Source organism: Simochromis diagramma, unplaced genomic scaffold, assembly GCF_900408965.1.
Source record: "Simochromis diagramma unplaced genomic scaffold, fSimDia1.1 OVJJ01000802.1, whole genome shotgun sequence".
In the NCBI taxonomy this organism is placed as follows: domain Eukaryota; kingdom Metazoa; phylum Chordata; class Actinopteri; order Cichliformes; family Cichlidae; genus Simochromis; species Simochromis diagramma.
Window position 1 is genome coordinate 18,836,360 of NW_024387492.1, and position 12,332 is coordinate 18,848,691.

Here is a 12,332-nt window from a genome sequence, read left to right on the forward strand (position 1 = left end):
CGCAGTTCACATCAGAGTTCCAAGACTTCAAACTGAGTTATGGCTTCACCCACACTACGTCGAGCCCTCATTACCCCCAGTCAAATGGAGCTGCTGAAAGAGCTGTCCAAATGGCCAAGTACATTCTCAAACAGCCTGACCCCTGCTTAGCCTTAATGAGTTACCGCTCTACACCAATTGCAGCAACCGGTGCAAGCCCAGCTCAACTTATGACAGGACGTCAAATCCGCACCACCGTCCCAGTACTCGAAAAGACATTGCTGCCCAGTCCAGTCAATAGGGACATGGTGTGCCAAAGAGATGCTGCAGCTAAGGACTCTTACAGATTCTTCTACAACCGCAGACATTCAGCTCGTCCACTTCCTGAGCTTCTCCCAGGCCAGGATGTTGTAGTGAAGCTTGACGGGGAAAAGGGGTGGACGACTCCAGCCAAGGTCATCAGTAAGTCTAAGGAGCCGAGATCCTACTTGGTGGAGATGGCGAATGGGAATGTGACTCGCCGCAACAGACGACAACTTCAGCCTGTCCCAGGCACCGCTGATCCTGAGGAGCAGCAGCAGAGCACTGTTCCAGCTACACCGACTACTCCAACTAAAGGGGCGGCTGCTTCCCAAGAACCACCAGTAAGGCAGACATTGCCAATCCCTGTCTCCTCTCCTCTCCACCCTACCACACCTGTGAGAGTGACTTCCAGGGGGCGGGAGATTAAAGTACCTCTCAGATTCAGAGACTGAGGACTATCTCCTTTCTATGTTCTAAGGGCAGAATAATCCCTTATCAGGACTGAGGGTAGTCTACCCCCGTGATGTCCTGCGTTCTGACAACACTGTTTTATGTTTGAAGTACTTTTGTTAAAGGGGGAGATGTTGTGAAATCTGTTTATGTTGTCCTAGTAAGGCTACCATGAGGGCAGGCACTAGAGGTCGCTAGGAGACCGGTGTGTATATGTGTTTTCCAGAAATTGATGTAGCGACGTACACTGCTGCTACAATTCAATAAAAAGCGGTTCGTGCTTGAGAACCCTGTGTCTTATTGCCTCCGAACATGACAGTTAAATTCCCCATTCAGCATATGTTTTGCTTTAAGTGAGTTCAGCATTAAAAGCATTTTTTGAGTTCAAGTCCTGTCTCCTGATTCCTGCACTGGGATCCACTTCCTGACTTCCACGCTGTGAAACCAGTTGACTCGCAACCATTTAGACACTCCAATACACTACTGTAATAATCAATGTTTATGAATGAATATTTCCTGAGTTTTATTATGGCACGTTTTGCAAACACAAAATATTATTTCAGTTTTTTTTTTTTAAACGTCTAGTTGTTGCTTTTAGTTCTGTGAACTAAAAGTGGGCACTGTGGGTTTTAAGCAACTGGATAAGAGAAGCGATTAAGGAAATTCATGGATAGACAAACTAAAATGTATTTCAGTGTATTTTAATGTGGTTTTAGTTACCCTTGTTTGGGTGTGAAGAAACTTCACAGTGTAACCAAGTATGTAATCAGCAGATTATGTTTTAAAAAGCATACATAGCAGATCGTTACATGGAGAAACCTTTTGAATACAAGCGTGCTGATCCACACAGGTGTTCACAGACACAAACTACTACTGTCGATCTTGCGTGCTGCACAATAACATGTAATATTTAGTATCTACTGTTATCTACTGTTAGCTAGTTTATTGTGATGGTGTTGTAGTTATTATGTTGCTCTTTTTTGTTTGTTTTCTCTTCTGTGTGTTTTTTTTATCTCCATACAGGTGATCCTGGTGTTTTGTTTGTTTTTCTTTTTTTCTTCCCCCCCTTTCTCACATCTCTTCTCCCCTCTATTTTTCTTTCTCTCCCTCTATTTCTTTCATTCTTTCTCCCTGTCCTATCCCCCAGTCATGTCTGTCCCGTCTGTAACAACCAAAAATCAAATCAAATAAATACATAATTATAATAAAGGTCAATCAAATGGACCAATATGGCAAGGCCATGATAATTCAATTGGTAAAGTAGATCCGCTTGGCATCTTTCTTGCCCTTCAGACAACAATTCGGATGGCTAAAGATCCAAACGGGACAGGCAACAAAAAAAAAAGTGTACATTTGAGAAATCCATAGTAGGGAGATGAACTGGAGTGCACACCGAGTGGGAAAGTGATTAAAGTTATTGTCTAAAAATGAGAAACAGAAGACAATTATGCAGCCCTATTTATCTTTTTAATGTTACCACTTTGTCCTCTTGCACTGGCCCAGCCTTTGTTTTCTGCATCTCCTCTGCAATTGCAGGAGTGTGTTCCTCGTGTTTCAGTGGGTGGGGGCAAACCCAGTGCATTCAGTCAACCATCCTTCCCTGGATCATGTGCTGCTCACCTCTCTAGAAAAGTTACAAAATAATGGGTTGTAATCTGATTTCGATTGATGTTTGTAGATACCTGGCCTGTCTTCCCCCTTCAAAGAAAAGAAGTTTGGGTGTGTGAACACCACCCTCTTTGTCGGTCCAGCTGATGGACAGATAACAATTCAGATGTGTCTGTTGCTCTTTGAACCAAGAAGGATGTGCTGGTTACAGGATGTTGCAGTGTGTGCTGGGATACTAGCAGACACTGCAACACTACTGGAACGATAGTGATGTTGATTATAATGGTTGCTTTGACCCTATACTGCATCTGTGAAAATTTCACAGCATTAATATGTCTGAATTTAGTCACAATTTCAGCAATTTTTACTCCACTCTTTTACTTGCACGTATTTGTAGGGATCCACCCACGTATATAACCACGAAGTGGCTGTTTTTTATACCCTAACAACAAAAACAAGTTCTGGCTTATATAAATTCAGGAAAACACTGACTAAAGAAACTCAACTTTGTTATTTAAGTTAGGAAAAAAAAGTGGCCTGAAAACATCAGACCAGATCCAACTCGAGGAATCTGAATTTCTTTGCCTGACTTTGAAATTAAAAGAAAGAAACATGATTGCTACAACAATCCTAAGATGAGCTATTGGTGATATACTGTACCATAGATTTCTCTGTTAATTTTGTAGAGTATATTATCTTCTATGATAGCAGTCCACTAAAGCAGGTGATCCAACATAGCATTCACAGGGTTCAGTTCCACCCCTGCAGACTTAGATAAATAAATTTCATTCTCCCATCAATCACGATAAAGGAGCGAAGGCCTCATTCCTGCATAAAAATTCAAAACCGATGTCTACAAAACACGATAATTCATTGCGGCGCAGTAAGAATGACACGCAGTTATTGTTGGTTTGAAGGCTTCATGTGTTTATCTCCTTTGAGACGCATCTAACATATCATATGAACTTAAAATATGTATACAAAAGATTTCTCACTTTCTCCGAGTGGGGTTGCAGCTGATTATTTTTGATTTTTATTATGCGGGACTGCTGACATCAGTAGATTTAGTAGAGTGCTTGCCTCCAGTGTTGACATGCTGTCACAATAGTTTATGATGTGAAATGAAAAATATTGCAGACTACAAAAAAATGCCCCTCGTCCTATTTGTAATTGCCATGTAAAGGTCGATGTGAACAGCTTTCCCCATGGGGTTAAAGGAAAATGAGTACAAAAAACTAAGTACAACTCTTCATTTCTAAAATAACTCTTAGGGACCTTTAAGATCTAATTGCGTAGGAGTGTACAGAGAGGACTTTTTCTTCGAGTGAGCCTTAAAAGTGGGTTTATCCTCCAACGCTTCTCTACAAGTTAAACCAGCCTCACAACAAAGGATTACTTGTTCATCCTCACCTAGAAAACCACAGCAGCACTGGGAAGCTGTTGTTTCTTCGATACATACATTATCAAAAAATACAAATGCAAATGCGACTGAAAAAAGCTAAAGACAACCTTCGTGCAGTGACGGAGTAAAGACTGTCAGTTGTCAAAACCGTTTCCACAAGAGAGTCTTAGTTCAATATTGAGATGTCGCGCATTTCATCTAAGATTTAATTTTCTGCTTGACTCTCGGAGAGAGAAAGTAATCATACGGACGTGTGTCATCATTTAGACAAGTTGTCATCCCAGCATTGGAATTTCAAAATGGCAGCAAACATCTGTCATCCCCAGATTAGACTCTCCATCTCTCCACAGGTGAAGTATGGTATATACTAACAAAGATTTCGATCCAGACAGTTTCCACTTCTCAAGCTCTGTGATTCCTATTGGCGTGACAGTAATTTGTCAGATATGTACAGAAACGTAAGCTTTTATCAACCAGCAAGTAAGATGAACTTTTCAGTTTGAAATCAGGTGCACACACATCAGTAACAGAGAAGAAATCCAAAATAGATTATTTCAGTTCTCTCTTTCATAAAACATGCTCTTAGCTGTAGCTAATTCCAGTCCCATTTAAGGTTAAATTGCATGTTTTATAACCGTCTGGTTCCTCAAGCCATTACGAGTATGCAGTGGAGACAATTGAAATGATTGCCATTTATCTCTCACATTCAAAAACGGACTAACAAAGATCATGGATCTCATCAGTAAAAATCTATGTGTGCAATCATGCATGTGTGCATGTTCTTGAGCATCGCGGGACTGAGGTTTTGTCCAATTTGTTAAGCCTATGAATAATAATCAGTACCCTGCACAAATGTATTATATGAGGTTTTCAATGGCTGTCAGCTGTGTATTATGAGGCGCGTCACTTGCTGCACTTCTGCATAAACAAGTCTGGCATTTTTCTCTCTATAGCTGCAACTCTCTAAAAATCAGACCACGTTTTATGAGTGATCAGTTCAGAAGACTTGGTAATTGCAAAAGGTTCACACAGGTCACGATAACAGAGAAAACAATCTGACTGATTAACACGTAAAAGGTTGTACTTTTCATGTCTTTGTTACAACGCTGAATAATCTATCGCAGCGCGTTGGAAAAAACAAGTCAGCTCAATAGACTGGATATAAAAGATGGATGTAGTCACTGTGATATTTCCCTCTTGTTAGTAAACTCTGTGTTCTGAAGCCTCCGTTTTAGCTTTTATAATGACAACCATCTTCATTTCCTGGAACGAAAAGTGGCCATGTCTTAACAAACAGCTCATGGTTAGCCTTGACAATCTAAGAAAGTGATTTGTAAAATATATAAATAAATCTAATAAAAAAATTCTTTCACCAGATTTTAAACATGTTAACATTACGGGAATAAAATCGGAATCTATGAGGAACAGCCTCAAACGGCCATAAAGAGCAGCTGGCGTTTATAGCACTTCTACAGTGGCTTCATTGTTCTTATATTGTGTTTCCTGTTAGCAGCCTTCTTTAATAGTGTCAGTCACCATCTGATGTTTCCTGTAGCTGCTTATAAGCCTTGCACAACAATCAAAAGGAAATGTAGACCACCACTTCCTCCAAAAGCCTTAGTGCATCAACATTGGAGGAAAGTCTTGGTTGAATAGCCCTATTCAGGTCATGGCAGAGCATCTCAAGGTCAGTGCTCTGACTTCATTTTCCACTACTTTCCACTGCTCTGATTTACCTCTGTGCTTTGAGTCTTTCCATTAAGTTTTAAGTCATGGACCGAAGCTATGTATTGTCCTGAAAGATTACTTGATGTATTCTTGAATTCATTGTTTCCTCAATAATACAAACTATCTCCAAACCATGATGCTCCCTCGTGAAGCTTTGTGTTTGTGTGTAGTGCCTTTTCCCTGCAAGCACTGTGGATTTTTACTAAGAATTATGTTTTCTAGATGAGCATCAAGGTCATTTAAGACACAGGGCATGTTCCATTTTTTTTAGTGACCAGTTGTTTCCTTTGAGGTACCTTTCCATTAACACCCATGGTGTTCACGTGTCCTAAAGTTGACACATGAACAAAGATTTTAGCAGGTTGCAGACATTTCCGCAGGTGTTTCCTGTTTCTCCTGGCCTCCTTTTCGGCTCTTTCACCTTCGTCACATATTGCACCCCTGGTGTTATCTTTGCAGGACATTCACTCTTAGGCAGTTCCTTCATTTGCTGTCTTATCATACACCAGAAACACCAAGGCCCTGTGACGGTTGTTATCATGGTTCACACCAGCCAGTCTTTCTTGAGAAGATGAATGTTTGTCTTTGATTATATATTCCTTTGGCATGCAGAACATGAGATTCTAGGGTTTTTAAACATAAAAGTCAATAAGGTTTTTCCACATCATCTGTCTTAATGGGCCTAAAGCCACTATTGTTCTGCCCACCCTCAATCCCCCCAAACCTGTGAAAATTAACAGATCACATGACTGAAGTTCAGACAGAAAGTCACATGATATGCTTTTCTCATTTGTTAGAGAGGACTAGACTTACAAATGAGCCAGTGAGGAATTTAGCTTGTGGCAAAAGTAGTATTTAACTTTACTTTGTAATGCAAAACTGTTAATACAACAATAATAAACTATTACTACAAGTAATGTTCTCCGTTAACATGTTTGAAGAAATAAAAGTACAAATGTATTGGTGTTTTATTGTTGTTGTTGTTTTGTATGTGATGTTATTAGCTAATCATTGTTGTGTTGCATTTATGCATTGCTGTTGGTAGTGAGGTGGGTGCAGAGAGGCGCTTAGGCATTTTATGATGCTTTCAGGTAATTCTTAAAATTCCTCATTCAATACCATACCTACTTGTCTGTATCTCGGAGAGATGGTGGAGAATTTCGTCTAATAAATCCTACTTTTGTGTATATTGCTTAGGAAAGTAACAAGCTCAAATTCCCGTGTGTTACATTCCACTCAAACCCTCTCCCCGCTTAGTGAGAAATGACGGTTTCCGAGGCTGTCAGCGGCTTTATACCACGCAGTTATCGGGACACGCCCACATCCGAGCTCCCACCACTCACAGGGACGAACGTGATTAGGTCATCGCGCCTTTCAGTCACGCCCATCTACCGTGGCTTCCTGTGTGAGCCGTTGGACTCGCTCTATCTGCAGCGAGTCTCCGGTATGGACACAAGCTTCACGGCAGAACTTTTCACAGGAGATTTTATCGCTGTTGTTTTCCATCTGACACGGCTCGTATCACTCGGAGATGGATTTCTGAACGGAATAAGCCGAAGCTGAGCCCGACTCTAGTTAAATCTCCCATTTGAAATCGTTTTTTGTGTGTTGTTTGAGTTGTTAAAGGAAGAGGGGAAAATGCCAGTTGCAACTCTTCTGCCTTTTACCGCGACCCCGAATAGGAAGTCTGCCAGCCCGACTTCTTTCAGGTTGACAGAGAAATTTATTTTGTTATTAGTGTTCAGCGCTTTTATAACCCTGTGTTTCGGGGCAATTTTCTTCCTTCCGGACTCCTCCAAGCTGCTCAGCGGAGTTTTCTTTCATTCCTCCGCGGTCGAAACGAACACCCACACCGGTCCGGACAGCAGCGACGCGGGTTCGGCTGGAAACGACGACAGGCTCCTGGCAAAAATCAAGAAGGACCACGAAAAGGCTCTGTTAGAGGCTAAGGATACTCTACAAAAACTTCCCGACGTGATACAAAATGACATTCTAGCTGATAAAGCGAAAGTTACAAAGGAGAGCATGGGTAAAGGTGGGAAGGATGGCAATAATTTACCTTTCATAGAGTACCACCGCCCGCCAGGGGCGACGGGACTAGAACCCCAGGACCCAGAAACCAGGGAGAGACGGGCTAAAATCAAGGAGGTAAGGATCTGGAGAGGATTCTTGTCAAGCTGAGCTCCTTCTAAAATCCGATATTTTAAATGTGCCTTGGCGTGGGGCTGTTTGGAGTCATGGGAGAACGTGACTCAACATGTTATAGTGATTGTTCACAACCTGTCTGCTATTCGGCACACACATAAAATGCAAAAAAAGAACTAATGTAAATGTAAATTTAACTTTAGCCACGACCGTCTTGTTATCCCGAACCGCTGATTTACTTCACGCAGAGCGGTGGGAGTTGGCGAACACCAGGTACACAATTAATAATTTTAGTTAGTCGAAACAAACTGTGAGGTGGTTCTTATATCCGGAATTCACAGGATATATGTTAATGTTTATCTAATCATATTTCCACGTGAAGAGATCTCTGTATGCTCTTCGGTGTACTTGGCAGTTTAATTATGGAGCTTTTTGAACGCAGTTAGTAATACCGTTTTGCCTTTCCACTACACCGGGGGAAAATCAGGAATGCTTGCGAGATCCACTGCCCCCCTCCGGGCTGACCTACCTGTCTTTCAAGTTTCCCAGTCTCAGGGGCTGGTGCAGAATCAACTGGTATTAGTTGGTATATTCTCGGATGGTGGCTGGGAGAGGGGGGTAAAACACACCTTTTGCATCCTTTCATAGATCTTTATGTGACCTAGATTTTCAGTGAGCGCCATCATTCCTAACCTAAAAGGATTTGTTTTAAATAAAGAAAGAACGTGTGCGTCTCTCTAATTAATAGTATTAATTATTGCAACAGAAGCTTAATTCGCTCCTGTGTTTATTTACAGTGGTAGTGTCACAGCATCTGTGTTTTTCGTTATTGAATGTTTTTTTTGTCACAGCAGATGGAAACAACGTTAGCCTTGTTGCCTGCAGCAGGGTGAAAATACCAACAGGTAGCATGTCTGCTATTATTGTGTTATGCCAGTGCACAGTGTGTGTGTGTAGAAATAAGGGGAAATCCCAGCCTTGAAGTCACAGAGGTGGTTTCAGGCAGCATCTTATGAAAGCAGCCAACCTGCTGTTTCATCTGTGATATTATGATCCTCGCAGCGCTGATACTAAAACATCCTCACTAAAATGTTAAATCAGATCTAAACCACTGTGATAGTGGTATGTGTTTGTGTCATTTTGAAAATGTGCATTGCAGGTGATGATCTCAACACTAAACGCATGTTTTGAAAAGTCCAAAGAGGGACTTTTTCTTGATAAAATGCAAATGGATTTTGGTGCCAAGACTTGGGAGAATCTATAAAAACAAAAGCATTGGAGAGCAAAGAGGTAGGAAGAGGGTCACCACAGCTCTTAGGGGGTTAAAGGTACCAAACTAATATAGTGCCTGTCCCCTTGTGCTTCCAAAATTCCTTTGACACATTGGGGCATGGACAAAGGGGGCCTTTAGGGTTGTCATGCGGTGTCTGGGGACTCCAGTTTATTAAGCCAATCCTATGGGTGCTGAATTATATCTGCGCATGTAGTTTTTTCTTTGTTTTATTCCTTGAGGTGGTCGTTGAGGAGGCTGCTGCAGTCTGCAGGCAGCACTGCAGTCAGTCTCTGCCTGTAGACCCGTGGTCAATATTAGCAGATACAAATATCACAGCAGTGGATTCGTCTGACTCCTTAAATGATCCCTGACATTAAACCATGATATTTTTACTCTCAGGAGAGAATTATAATAGGGTTTTTACCTCCATACCAAAAACACCAACCAAATTATCAGGGTTGTTGTATGAAAATATATTTTAGGGATATACTTTACTCAAGAGAGAAATGCATTTTTGGCAGTGGCCAAAAAAAAAAAGAGCAAACAGACTCACTAAAGTAACTGTATGGAGACCAGTTGTTTATGAAATCTTGTCATTTAACATTGATGTAGCTTACTGAAGCTTCATAACAATTTAACATGGCATAGTTTCATATTACAACAGGAGATTTTATTGATACATCACTCTGTATCTGTACTAAAGCCTTTTTTCTATTGTCTGTTATTAAAGACACAATGTACTGCAGATGGTTGACAAGCCAAGCTTAAGATGTGTCAAGTGCCATTGAATAAGTCAGAAACCTTGCGGTCGTGCCATCAGCCACATGAATGTGGCATTAAATAAACCATGTCAACAAGAAGCCACTCTCTTTACAAACTAAGCCATGGCAAATGTGCATTTACACGTACTCACGGTCTTCCTGCACTTAGTATCATGATGTTAGGCAAAATAACACCGTGTTAATGTTTGTGTTTTGTTAGTGAGGTCCTAAATCCCATTTCCAACATCCCAGATGGATGTTTATGCTTTAGAGTTCAGCTGTGATTTTTAAAGCGACTTTAATAACCTGGGGTGAAAGTCAGCTCACGACTGTCCCATTGAAAACACAATGGTTCTGAACCCCGTGGAGTTTTGAGGTCAGATTTTCATGTTTATAAAGTACAGTTGTAACACATTGTAGTGCTGTTTTGTTTTCAATAACAAAAAAATAACAAGTCCTGTACACAATACTTTGTTTATTTTCTTCCATTTTTGAAAATATCAGACGCTGTGTCGACTTGCATGCATGGTTATAAGTTTGATTCAGGTCAGGTGCTCTATTCAGAGCATATTTTTCCTTCGTCAGGAGATGAACTGTAACAACCTGCAGTAGTAAATCATAAAAAGATCCAGTAGTGCTTCAAGCAGTAAAATGCAACTTTTTCTTCATGAGATCAGCTCCTGTTTGCTTGGCAGTAGGAGACTTTGAGCTGTGATCTTCTTTCAAAACAAAATCAGCTGTGTGTTTTATTGTTAAATGAGTAGACTGAGGCTAAGGGGAGGTCAGTTTAGATCTCACCCAGACATGCATGTTAATCTCAGTTTCTGTAACTCATAGTGTTGCAAAGATTTAAAAAAGGCAGAAAAGCAAACGTGTGAGGCTTCACCAACCCCAACTTTAATGAAGCGGCTAATAAACATATTGTAATCTTCTGGGAGAAGCCTTCCTTTGAACTAGAAAACAACACTACATAATAGTTCCTTTATGGCTTCTCATCATGGACAAAAGCATGTGGCATATATAATAAAGGCTCATAAGAACTCAAAAGAAGTGTACTGACTAGATGTGTACTTGTACTGATGAGATGGTTTGAGCATGTGAAATTGGGAATATATTGGAGAAAAAAATGTTGACCATGGAAGAAGACAACAGAGGAAGTTTGTGGATGTAGTGAAGGACGACATGCAGAACCGGCTGTTGGTGTAACAGAGAAGATTGCAAGGGATGGGAGATGGAAGAGATGGTGACCCCTAAAGGAAGCAGCTGAAAGAAGCCTCTTAAATCACCACTGTTTATTTGAAACCTCCAGTAGTAGCTGACAGTTAACAAGTCCAGTAAAAAAAAAAAAGTTTTTTTTCTCCTATCACACCTTTATTACACTGTAGTAGTGGCTTCAGAGATATTAATATCCTTAAAGATTACATAACAAATATGAAGCTGATTTGTATGAAATTTAAGCACAGATGAAGGAAGCAGTCATCAGTTTGGTTTTGAGAATCACCGACTTGATAAGGATAAGCCCAAGATGATGGATGGATGCGTTGTTCACGGTGGGGCATGTGCTGTATCAGCGCCCTTCTAGACATTTCTGAGTTGATTTTAGCCATTCACGTAGTACAGTTGGACCACACGGGTCTCCAGGTTTGTGCTGAACTCCTCTACAGATCACACTTTTATCTTTCTGCCGTTTCTGTAAAGCCAGTAAATTTGCTGACCAAACACACTCTTACATGCACCCCATGATCTTTTGTGACCTCCTGTGCTTTTTTCTTTTTTACGTGGAGGATTTTTAAATTATCTGAGATCTGCTATCTCCCAGCTAAACTTCACCATCTGATCGAGTTATCAAGGGATCAGCCCTGCACTGAGCTGTCGTGTCAGCGGGCGCATGTTGAGTTTGAGATGGGCAGAGTGCATACAGCATGGGTCGCTCTGTAAAGGATAAATAGTTTGTGGGGAGTGACCGCCACAATCCTACAATCAGCTCAATCTGTTTGTCTGACTCAAATCAGGCTCTCTGGAGAACCCCGCCTCCCCACTGTCAGGACCCCGGGCTTTCACTCGCTCTAATAGGGGCTTTGGTGAGAGAGCAGCGGGGGTGGGGGGGAAATAATGATGAAAACCTTTACTGATAAATGGATGGGAAAATCAAAGCTTATGAGGTTGACATAGCAAGCTACTTTTCTGTTAATAACAATCTCTTCACCAAGATTAATTGGATAACATTTCAGTAACATTTGCAGGAAAGTCCCCTCCTGGAACGCCTTGCGATTTTATGAAGAATGAGAAATGTATTTTCTACATTTGTATTTTAACACAACCTTGCAATGCATTGAATAAACTCTTATTAGCAGTTGAGTTAATGGGCTTATTGCTGACCCGTGTGCTCTGCACTTCCTTTGACGTAGGCTAACCACAGGTAAGATGCAGCTTGAAGCCTTCATTATGCGTTGCTGTGGACATGGACAGCTGGAGACCTGATGGCCAAGTAGCCATTCCTGTTATATTTCTTTGAAGTCCACCACCTGGGGTGTATGCGTAGTTTGTGGATTGCAATGCAAATTCTCCACACGTAACTCCGCGTGTACACAAACAACAAGCAGGCACCTGGCACCCACCTTCTGATGAAATTTGTCACTCATACCTGAGTGGGCCGTAGTGGACGTGGAAAGTATAATGAAAG

At 41.2% G+C, this 12,332-nt stretch overlaps 1 protein-coding gene across 1 annotated transcript in view; it reads left to right on the forward strand.

Moving 5' to 3' along the window:
- The first annotated feature begins 6,882 nt into the window (after window positions 1-6,882).
- man1a1 (mannosidase, alpha, class 1A, member 1) overlaps window positions 6,883-12,332 on the forward strand; it is a 152,308-nt gene continuing 146,858 nt past the window's right edge. The window contains exon 1 of the mRNA XM_040018055.1: window positions 6,883-7,618. Coding sequence (XP_039873989.1) covers window positions 7,109-7,618 — 510 coding nt within the window. The 5' untranslated portion in view covers window positions 6,883-7,108. The remainder of the gene's footprint in view (window positions 7,619-12,332) is intronic.